At 44.1% G+C, this 13,873-nt stretch overlaps 1 protein-coding gene across 5 annotated transcripts in view; it reads left to right on the forward strand.

The window, feature by feature from the left end:
- sema4f (sema domain, immunoglobulin domain (Ig), transmembrane domain (TM) and short cytoplasmic domain, (semaphorin) 4F) overlaps positions 1-13,873 on the forward strand; it is a 335,297-nt gene that overhangs the window by 34,698 nt on the left and 286,726 nt on the right. For 3 of the 5 annotated variants that reach the window (XM_038793152.1, XM_038793153.1, XM_038793154.1), the window contains exon 1: positions 10,166-10,649. The exons of the other annotated variants lie outside the window; for them this stretch is intronic. In XM_038793152.1, the coding sequence (XP_038649080.1) occupies positions 10,532-10,649 (118 nt within the window). In that variant the 5' untranslated portion in view covers positions 10,166-10,531. Of the gene's footprint in view, positions 1-10,165; positions 10,650-13,873 lie in introns of those variants that run through there. 5 annotated transcript variants of the gene reach the window in all.

A 13,873-nucleotide genomic window follows, 5' to 3' on the forward strand; every position in this document is an offset into this window, starting at 1 on the left:
AAGTAAGACTTCCTTGTGTGCACGGATGAGCCTGATACAGTTCAAGGTGGTACACAGGGTACATATGACTCAGGCAAGAATGAGTGGGTTCTTCCAGTGGGTGGCAGATGAGTGTGAGAAGTATGGGCAGGGACCAGCGAATCACCGACATATATTCTGTGGCTGCGAAATGTTGAAGTGATTCTGAGCAGGAGTGTTCGAGGCACTAACATGGATAGAGGGGGAGGAGGTTGAGCCAGACCTTTTGGTGTCGATATTCGGGATATTGGAGAAGCCTGAGCTAATGGAGAGGAGGAAGGCCGACGTTGTGGCCTTCGCCTCTCTGATTGCCTGGTGAAGAATTTTGTTGGCGTGGCGGTCAGCAACGCCACCACGGGTGGCTGGGGAACTTACCTGACTTTCTTCAGGTAACATGAATTAAGGGGTTCAGTGGAGGGCTTTACGGCAATGTGGGGAATGGTAGTGGCCGTGTTGAGGGGGTGGGGTGAGGGGTTGGGTGAAAACACGAAAAATTTGTACAAACTGTATAGTTCTGTGTTGGGGTTGTTTATGTTTTGTTTATGTTTTGTAACCTTTGATACAAGTTTGGAATAAATACATTTAAAAAAAAATCTGAACAAGCAACCATTTCCTGCAGGTAAGAGCTTACAGACACCTTAGGCAAAACAAGTATCCTACCTCTCCTGAACCTCTATATATCAGCTGACCTATTCATAGAACATAGAACAGTACAGCACATTCAGATCCCCCAACAGCTGCATCTACCTTCTCCATCCTCAGCTAAAATTATTTAGTGACATTTACAACACACATGAGCTGGGCAATAACCACCGCCCAAGACATTCAATGACATTACCATTGCTAAACCCCCTTCTATCAATGTTGGGTACTATTGACTGGAATGTAAATTGGCCATGTAAATACTGTGGCTACAAGAGCATGTCAGAAACGGTGAATTATGAAATGAGTACCTCACCTCCTGACTCCCCAAAGCTTGTCCACCATCTACAAGCAACACGTCAGGAGTGTGATGGAATACTCACCACTTGCCTGGTTGAGTGCAGCTCCAACAGAACTCCAGGAGCTAGACACCATCCAGGACAAAGCAGCCCACTTGATTGCTACCCCTTCCACAAATATTTAATTCCCTCACCACCGCCAAATGGTGGCAGTTGTGTGTACATCTACAAGATGCATTGCAGGAACTCACCAAGGTTCCTTCGAAAGCACCTTCCAAACTTATGAGCACTATCCTCAAGAAGGACAAGGGCAGCAGACACATGGGAACACCACTACTTGGAGGTTCCTCTCCAACCTACTCACCATCTTGACTTGGAAATAAATGGCCATTCTGTCACTGTCACTGGGTCAACATCCTGGAATTCCCCTCCCTAACAGCACAGTGGATGTACCTACATTTCTGGAACTGCAGCGATTCAAGCAGGCAGCTCATCACCACCTTCTTAAGGGTAACTAGGGATGGGAAATAAATGCTGGCCTAACCATTGATGCCCATCTCCCATTAAAAAAAAATGTAAAACTAAAAGCTAGCATGTAGCCAATGGTTAGGAAAACAAATGGTTGGAGTTAAGATGCCTTGCTGCAGTTGTCTAGTGTCTTGATGAGACTGCACCCCACCTGGGGTATTATGTGCAGTTTTTGTCTCCTTATCTAAGGAAGGATACACTTACCATGGAGAGAGGGCAACAGAGGTGCCCCAGGATGTCCCAGGATTGAGAATTGTTTATGAGGAAAGATTGACAAAACTGGGCCTAGGTTCTCTCGAATTTCGAAGAATGAGAGATGATCTCACTGAAATGTATTCATTCTTACAGGACGTGACAGGGTAGATGTAAGTAGGATGTTTTCCCTAGTTGGTGAGTCTTAGAATAAAGGCAGGACATTTAAGAGATAAGAATTCCTTCACTCAGAGGCTAGTGAATCTTTGGAATTCTCTTCCCCAGAGGATTGAGCAAGCTCTGTGATTCAGTATGTTCAAAACAGAAATTGATAGATTAATGGTTACAAATTATATCAAGGGATATGGAGATAACACGGGAATATGGCATTGAGGTAGAGGGTGAACCATAATGAAATTGAATGGTGGAGCAGGCTCAATAGGCCAAATGACATTACCATTACCAACTAGTTAGAAACTAGTTGTTTCTAACCAACTAGTTTGGATGCTGCTTCGACAATGGCATGCATTAGATAGAGGAAGCTCTGGTTTTTGGGTGGTTGTTCCACAGGAGTTTATTCATAGATCCAGTTCCATTCTACTATTTATAAATGGTATGGGAAAGTATATGTCTCTCAAACATTTCAAAAGGGGCTGAAAGCATTGAATGAAATCTGGTCAGATTAAGTGCATGGACAAGTGCATTGAGAAATAATCATATTTATTCTAGATATGTCATTTTACATTTTGTTGCAAAGTATTCATATTCCAAGCTCCCCTCCTCTTGGGAAAAAGCAAGGCACATAAACCGTTCTGATTCAAATGAGAAATAAAGGTTGCATGTGGGGTTTTACAAACCACTTTACCAAACCACTGAGTAGCATTATCTACTTAAAGTATAATCAGTACAGCTCGTAGTATGTTACTTATGTATGTTACTAGCAACATAAAAAGGGTCTTCGCACATTTGAACTTAGGAACAGGGGGAGGCAATTCAGCCCCCTAAACCTATTTACCATTGAATTTGATATGGCTGACCTGAACTTTAAAAATATCTATTTGCTTTGGTTCAGTGCCATTTATACCTAGGAAAAATCTGAAATCACAGTGTTGAAATTTTCCTTTGACTCTTTAACAGCTTTTTGGGGAGAGTTCCAGATAACCACGATTCTTACAACTTTCTATTTGGGTTTTTAAAAGCTATTTATTGTAGAAGGAAGGGACTACTGAAAAGGTGAGTAGTAGTACTATTTTAATGGTGCTGGAAATAAGAAAATAGCACAGGAAAGAGATTGATGAATCTGTTTCACCACGTACAGAGTGGTATTTATATATATTTCATATATATACATTATTCAGCATGTATCCTTGGTGCACTTAAAAAGTTAAATTGAGGAGTGAAATATATTACCTTGCAATTTTTTCTGTACACTTTTTCATTACGTCTCTTAGTTATACATGATGTTGTGATGCCGACGCTGGACTGGGGTGGGCACAGTAGGAAATCTCACAATACCACACTAAACTGCAACAGGTTTATTCGAAATCACAAACTTTTAGAGTTTACTTCACCTTTTCATCAGGTGAAATAGTTATACTACTTTCTTTCCACTGAAGAATATGTGGCAATGATAGGGTTAAATTAATAAAAATTAACTACATAGCATGTACACATGGATGGGAATGAGAAGTGGTTAGCACTGTAGGACAGCACAGCAGCATAGTGGTTAGCACTGTGGCTTCACAGTGCCAGCATCCCAGGTTCGATTCCCTGCTTGGGTCACTGTCTGGTGGAGTCTGCATGTTCTCCCCGTGTCTGCGTGAGTCTCCTCCGGGTGCTCTAGTTCCCTCTCACAAGCCCTGAAAGACATGCTTGTCAGGTGAATTGTGCATTCTGAATTCTCCCTTGTGTATCCGAACAGGCTCTGGAATATGGCGACCAGGGGCTTTTCACAGTAACTTCATTGCAGTGTTAATGTAAACATACTTGTGGCACTGATAAAGATTATTATTAATAAAGATTATTATTAGGGGTTGAGTTTGTGACATGAAGACCAGGTGGAGAGACAGTATCTCGAGGGACCAAACCTTGAATGAGATGGGGGGATGCCCCATCTCGTAAGATTATCCCCAAGCAGGATAATCCCCATCCCTGAATCCGTCCTAACAGCCTGAAAATTGAGGGCATGGCAGGATCCCTGATTTGGGGTGTGGTGGGCAGGTGCACCCGCCCACTTCCCCATAGACCTTGCTTTTCTCTATAAAATTGCATGTAGGTTGCGGGTGGGAGGGAGGAAGTTTGAGAAGGCCACATGGGGAATTTTATGGCCCTCCCCACCAACAAACCCACTGGCTGGGTGTCTGTAAGATTCTGCCCATGGAGACCAGAATTGAAACGAAGGGGAGAGGGAGGGAAGTGGAAATGGATGGTAATGAGGAGTATGGATGATAATGAAAGGGGGAGTCTTTTTTTGGAATGAGGATGGAGTATAAAAGTAGGGAAGTTTTGCTACAACTGTAAAGGGAATTTGTCAGACAATACTTAAGAGTACTGTGTACAGTTTTGGTCTCTTTCTTTATCAAGGGTTATCCTTGCATTAGAAACAGTTCAGAGAATTCCACAAGGCTTTCTCCTGTGATAATGGAGTTCATAGAATCTACGGCACGGAGATAGACCCTTCGACTCAAACTGGTCCATGCCAACTAAAAAGCCCATCTAAGCTAACCCCATTTGCCTGCATTTGGCCCATATCCCTCGAAACCTTTCCTATCCATGGAACTGTCCAAATGCCTTTTAAAAAATATATTTTTATTCTCCTTTTTCACATTTTCTCTCAAATTTACACCCACCGACAATATACAATAATCAGCAACAAATGCAATGTCAATCCCCATATCAATAACAACAATCCCATCCTCCCACCAAACCCCCAAACAGCAGCCCGCATGTTAACATAAACGAATAACAAAAGGAATCAGGAATCACCCATAGTCGCCATTAACACATACAGTCCCCCTCCCCCCAACCCTCCCTAATGTTCGATGTAATCCAATTTTCGAAAGTGCATAATGAATAACGCCCGTGAATTGTAGAACCCCCTCCATCCTTATCCAAATGCCTTTTAAATGTTGTCAATGTCCCTGCCTCAGCCACTTCCTTCGGCAGCTCATTCCACATACGTACCACCCTCTGTGTAAAAACTTTGCTCCTAAGGTTCCCATTAATTCTTTCCCCTCTTAATTTAAACCTATGCCCTCTAGTTCTCGATTCCCCAACCCTGGGAAAAAGACTGAGTGCATTCACCCTATCTGTGCCTCATGATATAATACACCTCTTTAAGTTCACTTCTCAGTCTCCTACACTCCAAAGAAAAGAGTCCTAGTCTCACCAATGTCCTGTACAACTGTGACATAACTTCCCAACCTCTATACTCAATGCCCTGACAGATGAAGGTCAGCATGCCCTATCTACCTGCGACTCCACCTTTAGAGAACCGTGCATTTAAACTCCAAGGTCCCTCTATTCCATGATACTCCCATTGACCGTGAAAGTCCTACCTTAATTTGACTTTTCAAAATGCAACATCTCACACTTATCTGTATTGAACTCCATTTGCCATTTCTCGGCCCACTTCTCCAGCTGATCAAGATCCTGCTGCAATTTTTCATACTTTCCTCACCTACAATACCACCTATTTTAGTGTAATCTGCAAACTTACTAATCATGCCTTGTACATTTTCATACAAATGGTTGATATAGATAACAAACAGTAATGGTCCCAGCACTGACCCCTGAGACACACCACTTGTCACAGGTCTCCAGTCTGACAAGCATCCTTCCACCATCACCCTCTGCTTCCTACCATTAAGCCAATTGGATATCCAATTTGCCAGCTCTCCCTGGATTCCATGTGATCTAACCTTCCAGAGCAGCCTACCATGTGGAACTTTATCAAAGGCCTTACTGAAGTCCATATAGACTATGTCTACCACCCTGCCTTCATCAACCTTCCTGGTCACTTCATTAAAGAACTCTAACAAATTTGTACGGCATGATTTCTCATGCACAAAGCCGTGCTGACTACTCCTAATCAAACCCTGTCTTTTCAAATGCCTGTATATCTTATCCCTCAAAAACTTCTCTAGTAACTTACTCACCACAGATGTTAAGCTTGCCGGTCTATAATTCCCAGGTTTTTCTTTACAGCCCTTCTTAAATAAGGGCACAACATTTGCTACCCTCCAATCTTTTGGTACCTCACCCGTGGCTAACGATGATGCAAATACTCAGCCAGCGCTCCCGCAATCTCTTCTCTAGCCTCACACGGTCTCCTTGGATGTACCTGGCCAGGGCCAGGAGCTTGATCCACCATCATATATTTTAATACATCCATCACGTCTTCTGCTATAATGTAAACTGTCCCCAATATATTGTCACTAACCATCGCAGATTCCCAAGTCTTCATGTCTTTCTCCAGATAAACAGAGGAGAAATATTCATTGAGAACCTTGCCCATCCCCTGCGGTTCCACATATGTGTCCACGTTGATCCTTGAGGGGTCCTATTCTCTTTTGAGTTATTATTTTTCCTTTAATATACTTGAAGAATCCCTTTGGATTCACCTTAATCCTCTCAGCCAAAGCTACCTCATGCCCCCCTTTTGCCCTCCTAATTCCCTTCTTGAGTATAATCTTGCATCCCCTGTACACCTCCAGGGAATCCCTTGATTCCAGCTGCTTGAACCTGAGCCATGCCTTCTTTTTCCTGGTCAAAACTTCAATATGTTTTGTCATCCAGGGTTCCTTACCCCTGCCAGCCTGCCCTTCACTCTAACAGGAACATATAGACCCTGAAGTCTATTTCATTTTTAAAGCCTTCCATTTGCCGGAGGTCCCTTTGCCCTCAAACAAGCTACTCCAATCAATCCAATCAAGCTCCTGTCTAATTGTTTTATAAGGAAGGTTGAATTTTTTGGGCTAAAACTCATTGGAGTTTAGAAGAATGAGAGGTGATCTTCTAAGATTCTGAGTAGTCTCGATGGTGTAGATGCTGAGAAAATGTTTCCTCTTGTAAGGGATCCTAGAACCTAGGAGCACAGTTTAAAAATAAGGGTTCTCCCATTTAATTTTTAAAATAATCTTTATTATCACAAGTAGGCTTACATTAACACTGCAATGAAGTTACTGTGAATAGCCCCTAGTCGTCACACTCCGGCGCCTGTTCAGAATGTCCAAATTACCGAAAAGCATGTCTTTCAGGACTTGTGGGACGAAACCGGAGTAACCGGAGGAAACCCAAGCAGACACGGGGATTGTGAAGACTCCTCACAGACAGTGACCCAAGCCAGGAATGGAATAATGGAGCTGTGAAGCAACAATGCGAACCACGATGCTACCATGCTGAAGACTGAGATGAGGAGGAATTTCTTCTTAGAGGTTTGTTAACCGTTGAAACTCTCTTCCACAAAGAACAGGGGAGGAATTCAGTCGGGGGTGATGGTGTGGTAATGTCATTGTACAGTAATTTAGACGACCAGGCTGCTGCTGTGGGGACATGGATTCAAACCTATATGAACAAAGAACAAAGAAAATTACAGCACAGGAACAGGCCCTTCGGCCCTCCCAGCCTGCGCCGATCCAGATCCTTTATCTAAACCTGTCGCCTATTTTCCAAGGATCTACTTCCCTCTGATCCCCGCCCGTTCATATATCTGTCCAGATGCATCTTAAATTATGCTATCGTTCCCGCCTCTACCACCTCCGCTGGCAAAGTGTTCCAGGCACCCACCACCCTCTGCGTAAAAAGCTTTCCACGCACATCTCCCTTAAACTTTCCCCCTCTCACCTTGAAATCGTGACCCCTTGTAATTGACACCACTACTCTTGGAAAAAGCTTGTTGCTATCCACCCTGTCCATACCTCTCATAATTTTGTAGACCTCAATCAGGTCCCCCCTCAACCTCCGTCTTTCGAACAAAAACAATCTAAATCTACTCAACCTTTCTTCATAGCTAGCACCCTCCATACCAGGCAACATCCTGGTGAACCTCCTCTGCACCCTCTCTAAAGCATCCACATCCTTCTGGTAATGTGGCGACCAGAACTGCACGCAGTATTCCAAATGTGACCTAACCAAAGTCCTATGCAACTGTAACATGACCTGCCAACTCCTGTACTCAATACCCCGTCCGATGAAGGCAAGCATGCTGTATGCCTTCTTGACCACTCTATCGACCTGCGTTGCCACCTTCAGGGTACAATGGACCTGAACTCCCAGATCTCTCTGTACATCAATTTTCCCCAGGACTCTTCCATTGACCATATAGTCCGCTCTTGAATTAGATTTTCCAAAATGCATCACCTCGCATTTGCCTGGATTGAACTCCATCTGCCATTTCTCTGCCCAACTCTCCAATCTATCTATATTTTGCTGTATTCTCTGACAATCCTCCTCGCTATCTGCAACTCCACCAATCTTAGTATCATCTGCAAACTTGCTCATCAGACCACCTATACCTTCGTCCAGATCATTTATGTATATCACAAACAACAGTGGTCCGAGCACGGATCCCTGTGGAACACCACTAGTCACCTTTCTCCATTTTGAGACACTCCCTTCCACCACTACTCTCTGTCTCCTGTTGCCCAGCCAGTTCTTTATCCATCTAGCTAGTACACCCTGAACCCCATACGACTTCACTTTTTCCATCAACCTGCCATGGGAAACTTTATCAAACACCTTACTAAAGTCCATGTATATGACATCTACAGCCCTTCCCTCATCAATTAACTTTGTCACTTCCTCAAAGAATTCTATTAGGTTTATAAGACATGACCTTCCCTGCACAAAACCATGCTGCCCATCACTGATAAGTCTATTTTCTTCCAAATGTAAATAGATCCTATCCCTCAGTATCTTCTCCAACAGTTTGCCTACCACTGACGTCAAGCTCACAGGTCTATAATTCCCTGGATTATCCCTGCTACCCTTCTTAAATAAAGGGACAATATTAGCAATTCTCCAGTCCTCCGGGACCTCACCCGCGCTCAAGGATGCTGCAAAGATATCTGTGAAGGCCCCAGCTATTTCATCCCTCGTTTCCCTCAGTAACCTGGGATAGATCCCATCCAGTCCTGGTGGTATATGATCCCATATGGTAGCTGGTGGTATTTGAATTTGATTAACAAATCTGCAGTTATCATCAAATTTATTTTAAAAATATGGTTCACTAACGTCCTTTCAGGAAGGAAATCTGCTGTCCTTACCTTGTCTGCTCTACCTCTGAACCCAGACCCACAGTAGTGTAGTTGACTCTTAACTGGAGACCTGTAGATAGAGTTGGAGCTGTATTTTGCCACAGTCATGTGTGTATAGCGAGTATGGTAGGGAGATAAGTACGCAGCCTTGTGGGGCCCCAGTATTGAGGACTATTGTGGAGGAGGTGTTTTTGTTCATCCTTACTGATTGTGGTCTATGGGTCAGGAAGTCGAGGATCCAGTTGCAGAAGGAGGAGCTAAATCCTAGGTTTTGGAGTTTTTATATGTTTGGCTGGGATTATGGTGTTGAAGGTGGAGGTGTAGGAGTCTGACATAGGATTCCTTGTTGTCGAGGTGCCAAAGGTGTGAGTGTAGGGCCAGGGAGATGGTGTCTTCTGTGGACTGATTATGGCGGTATGCGAATTGCAGTGGATTAAGGCATTCTGAGAGTAGAGAGTTAATGTGTCTCATAACCAATCTCTCGAAGCACTTCATAATGATAGATGTCAAGGCCACCGGAGGGTAGTCATTGAGGCATGAAAGGAGATGGTCATGGATGGAATAGCAATGAACACAAATACACTCATGTCTGAAGGGGTGTGGTCAGAGGAGAGGGTGTATTTCCAGTCTGTACTGATGAAAATTGTTGACTTGGGTTAGCAGTTTTGGCGAGAGGTATTCCTAGAGATTTTACCACAGGCACTAACCCCACACTCTTCTATGTTTCCCCCCCAAATCATAATTTCTATAACCAATAAAAGTAAACACGCATGAACAAAATGTCAATGTCCCCATGATTTTCTGCTGGGTTGCTCACAGAAGTGTTCAGGATATTAATCTTTAATCCCAGGAGATTTGAGGGAAATGTTAACTTGCTTTCTTTTACTTTGGAGATGCTGAATTGTTTCGAGTACTTTCTGTTGCTTTTTTAAAGCTAAAAAGGAGATTGATCTCAGGGGAAGTTTTTTCCTGTTTTTTTAAAGAAGTGCCTCACTGGGTTTATATATAAGATATCCTATTTAATTTCTGAACTTCTGAAAAAAGTGAAGGAACAGTCGACTGAATTAACATGGGTAGCAGAGCCACACGATTCAATTTAAGTCCGAGAAAAATGCTCCGACAGTTGAGAAACGACAAGATTATTGGTGTCCTTGTTGTTGGGGAACGGATGAGAGAGGGTGGAGTTTTCGTAGGTACATATAGGCTGTGACTCAAACCCAATCCGCCCTCTGATTCACGCGTTTTGCGCTACCTGGCGCTGTTGTAATGCTCGATAAGAGACAGGAACAGAAAGCGACTGCGTAACGCTTCCGACTGTCGACATCAACTGTAATTTGTTCAGAAAAGTTTCATAAACTATGGAGAATTCTGGACTGTGAGTCGCAATCTGAATGTAAAGCAGGGGCTGACGACGGAAAGTTTGTAAGGAAAGGAGCGGCTTGCTTTTATTTCAAACACCTGGTGGGCGTGTGTGCACTTTGTTTCTTTGTACTGGCGACTACAAGGAAAGGGAATCGTGAGAATAACAGAGGACGTCGTTTTTTGTCCCCTCCCCATTTTAGTTACGGGACTTTATTTGTTTTTTTTCTGAACAACATGATGAAAGGAGGATCTGCGGCTCTGGCTGTTTATGTTGCGATCTTGTGTTGTATTAGTGCCTGCGTTTTGGGCATAAGGAAGGATTCAGTCCCCAGGAAAACCATCTCTCACGATGGTAGGTGTCAATTTCTGATGTATTTTCTCTCTCAACAATGATCCCCTATCTCCAAATGAATGCATATCTGTTGTTAAGTAGGCTGCATATATTACACTGTTCAGATACTTGAGAGGGTTTAAAGATCGCTTCACCATGCGTTGTTTGTTTATTCATGACATGATCAGTGAGGTACTTGTTCACAAAGGAAAGGAAAAAGTCTGCATTTCTATAGCACCCTTGGAATTGCTGAAACGTTTTGCAGGAAGTGCAGCAGCCAATCTGCACACCGCAAGCTCCCACTGACAACACTGAAGTCATGACTAGATAATGGGATTGAATTTGGTTCTGGGGCATGTTGGGCTTCATAACCAACGCTGACCTAAAATACATCATAACCAATGCTGATTGTAATGCAAAGGACACAAGAGGCTGGTCTGGAATTTGTTCCTTGGGCTACGTTTTCTTTCTTGACCAAGCTGCTAGTATCTTTAGTTCTCCAAGCAGAAAATGCTATTCGTATGGACTCGAAACGTTCAACTTTTTTTTTCCCCACAGATACTGCTGAGTTTAACCAGCAATTTCTGTTTTTATTTTAATACTGCATCTGCAGTATTTTTCTTTTATTTTGATGTGCCTTTAGTTCCCCTGACAGGAGCTTGCCCTCTTTCTAAAGAGAATCTTTAAAAAATTATAAACAATTTTCAAACAAAGATTAAAAAAATATATTTTTATGCAAAAAAAAATGTGTTTTGCAAAGAGCGCTGAACAATCTTGAACAGAGCTCATTATCAACTAATTTCAGCAAAGCGACCTAAAAGAAGTGTTAAACCCCTCATTTAAACATACAACCCACCAAACACCTGGTTTTAGGGGGCTGGATGGAATGTCTTAAAAACGGGTGATGTGAATCTATCAGTAGTTTGATCTCCCAACTGCCATTGTTAAGTTGTGTTATGCCTGTTTTTAAATCCAAAATATCCCGATCTGTTTTAGTGATGTTGATTGTGGGGAAAAATATCAGCCAACACATGGTTTTAATTGCCAAGCAGTGTCATGGGTGATTTATGTCCCACGATAATATGCTCAAGACACTACATCTTCCTGAAGACTGAGTCAAGCATTAATATTTTTAAAGTAATATTTAGGCTAACATTAACACTGCAATGCAGTTACTGTGAAAAGCCCCGAGTCGCCACAGTCCGACGTCTGTTCGGGTACACAGGGGGTGAATTCAGAATGTCCAATTCACCTAACAGCACGTCTTTCAGGACTTGTGAGAGGAAACCGGAGCACCCGGAGGAAACCCATGCAGACATAGGGAGAATGTCTATGACCCAAGACGGGTATCGAACCCGGGTCCCTGGTGTTGTGAAGCAACAGTGCTAACCACGGTGCTACTGTGCTGCCTGTAAGAAGAGAAATCTAGGCAACAGAGGAGGCTCTTAGCAGGACAAACTGGCAATCTGGAAATAAAAATTGAAAGGTATATAGAATTGTTTTCTAGTTTGTTACCCATTTTTGTAAAACTGGATTGCTGAAAGAAGAAAAGGCCAAGGGAGATGAGGAAATTCACAATTTTTGTGGACCTAGGAAATTAGATAACTTACATTATATGTCATAATGCACAGATTAATTCAGTCTTCACCCATCCCAATCTCGGCAAGCCCCTCCAGCATCGAGAAGTTAGTTCCTCCCGCACCTATAAAATTCTTTGGGTGGAATTCTCTGATAATGGGATGTCCCCACGCCTGTGAGAAAATGGGCGTGAATCACTCTGGACATTCCTTGAGAAAGTCCAGAGTGATTCTCCGTTTTGCAGGGGGCTAGCAGGGCCCCGAGTGCTCCTTGCAGCTCCAGCTTCAGATTCCGAGCCCTCCACCTCTGGCCGCAGGTCCGCGCATGCCGCAGCGGCTGTGCGTAACATGGCGGAGTCACACCACGGGCTGGCCCCGACAATATAGGCCCCCCCCCCCCCCGAGAGATTGTGCGCACCCGATCGGGTTGGTGGCCCCCGATCGCGAGCCTGACCGTCCTGGAGGCCCCCTCGGTGACGGATCCCCTGGCCCCGCCCCCCACCAGGGCGGACGCGGACTGAGTCCGCAGCTGCCACTCCGAGCTCCCACCGGGTGGAACCATGAGTGAGCCACGCCTGCGGGAATGAATTGCTGAGGGGGCCTCTTTCAATGGCCTCCAACCAGCGCTGATTTGACTGCGCGAGCGATTGGTGCCAATTCCCTGGAGAATCGTGGGAGTGGTGTCTGACCCAATCGTGGGTCTGTCACCCATTCTCTGTTCCGGCGCCGAGCGCGATTGCGGCGCAGAGGCGCGGAGAATCCCGGCCCCTATTTCTGTAAGTGAAGCTTACGGATTGGATTATTTTGCCTTGCTTCTTTATGTCGACAGCACAGTGAATTCGCCCTCCGTGTACACGAACAGGCGCCAGAGTGTTGGGACTAGGGGATTTTCACAGTAACTTCATTGCAGTGGCAATATAAGCCTACTTGTGACAATAATTATGTACTTTGCCTCTGCTGTGAGGGCAACCAGATTTCATGAAGTAATCACTAATGGGGAGAGACTTGAAAAGCTGGAATTATTCTACTTTGAATAGAGAAGGTTAAGAGGTCTTTTGATAAAGGGGTCTTTTCAGGATGCCAGCCGGTGACTGGTGGTGTGCCTCGGGTCAGTGCTGGGCCACAACTTTTTACAATATACATTAATGATCTGGAAGAAGGAACTGAAGGCTCTGTTGCTAAGTTTGCTGATGATACAAAGATCTGTAGAGGAGCAGCTGGTATTGCGAAAGCAGGCGGGCTGCAGAACATAGAACGATACAGCATAGAACAGGCCCTTTGGCCTTCGATGTTGTGCCGAGCCTTGTCCGAAACCAAGATCAAGCTATCCCACTCCCTGTCATTCTGGTGAGCTCCATGTGCCTATCCAATAACTGCTTGAAAGTTCCTAAAGTGTCCGACTCCACTATCACAGCAGGCAGTCGATTCCACACCCTAACCACTCTCCGAGTAAAGAACCAACCTCGGACATCCCTCCTATATCTCCCACCTGAATCTTATAGTTATGCTCCCTTGTAATAGCTACATCCACCTGAGGAAATAGTTGCTGAACGTCCACTCTATCCCCCTCATCATCTTATAAACCTCTATTAAGTCGCCTCTCATCCTCCTCCACTCCAAAGAGAAAAGCCCTAGCTCCCTCAACCTTTCCTCACAAGACCTATCCTC

This window comes from Scyliorhinus canicula, chromosome 3 (genome assembly GCF_902713615.1).
Source record: "Scyliorhinus canicula chromosome 3, sScyCan1.1, whole genome shotgun sequence".
Lineage (NCBI taxonomy): Eukaryota > Metazoa > Chordata > Chondrichthyes > Carcharhiniformes > Scyliorhinidae > Scyliorhinus > Scyliorhinus canicula.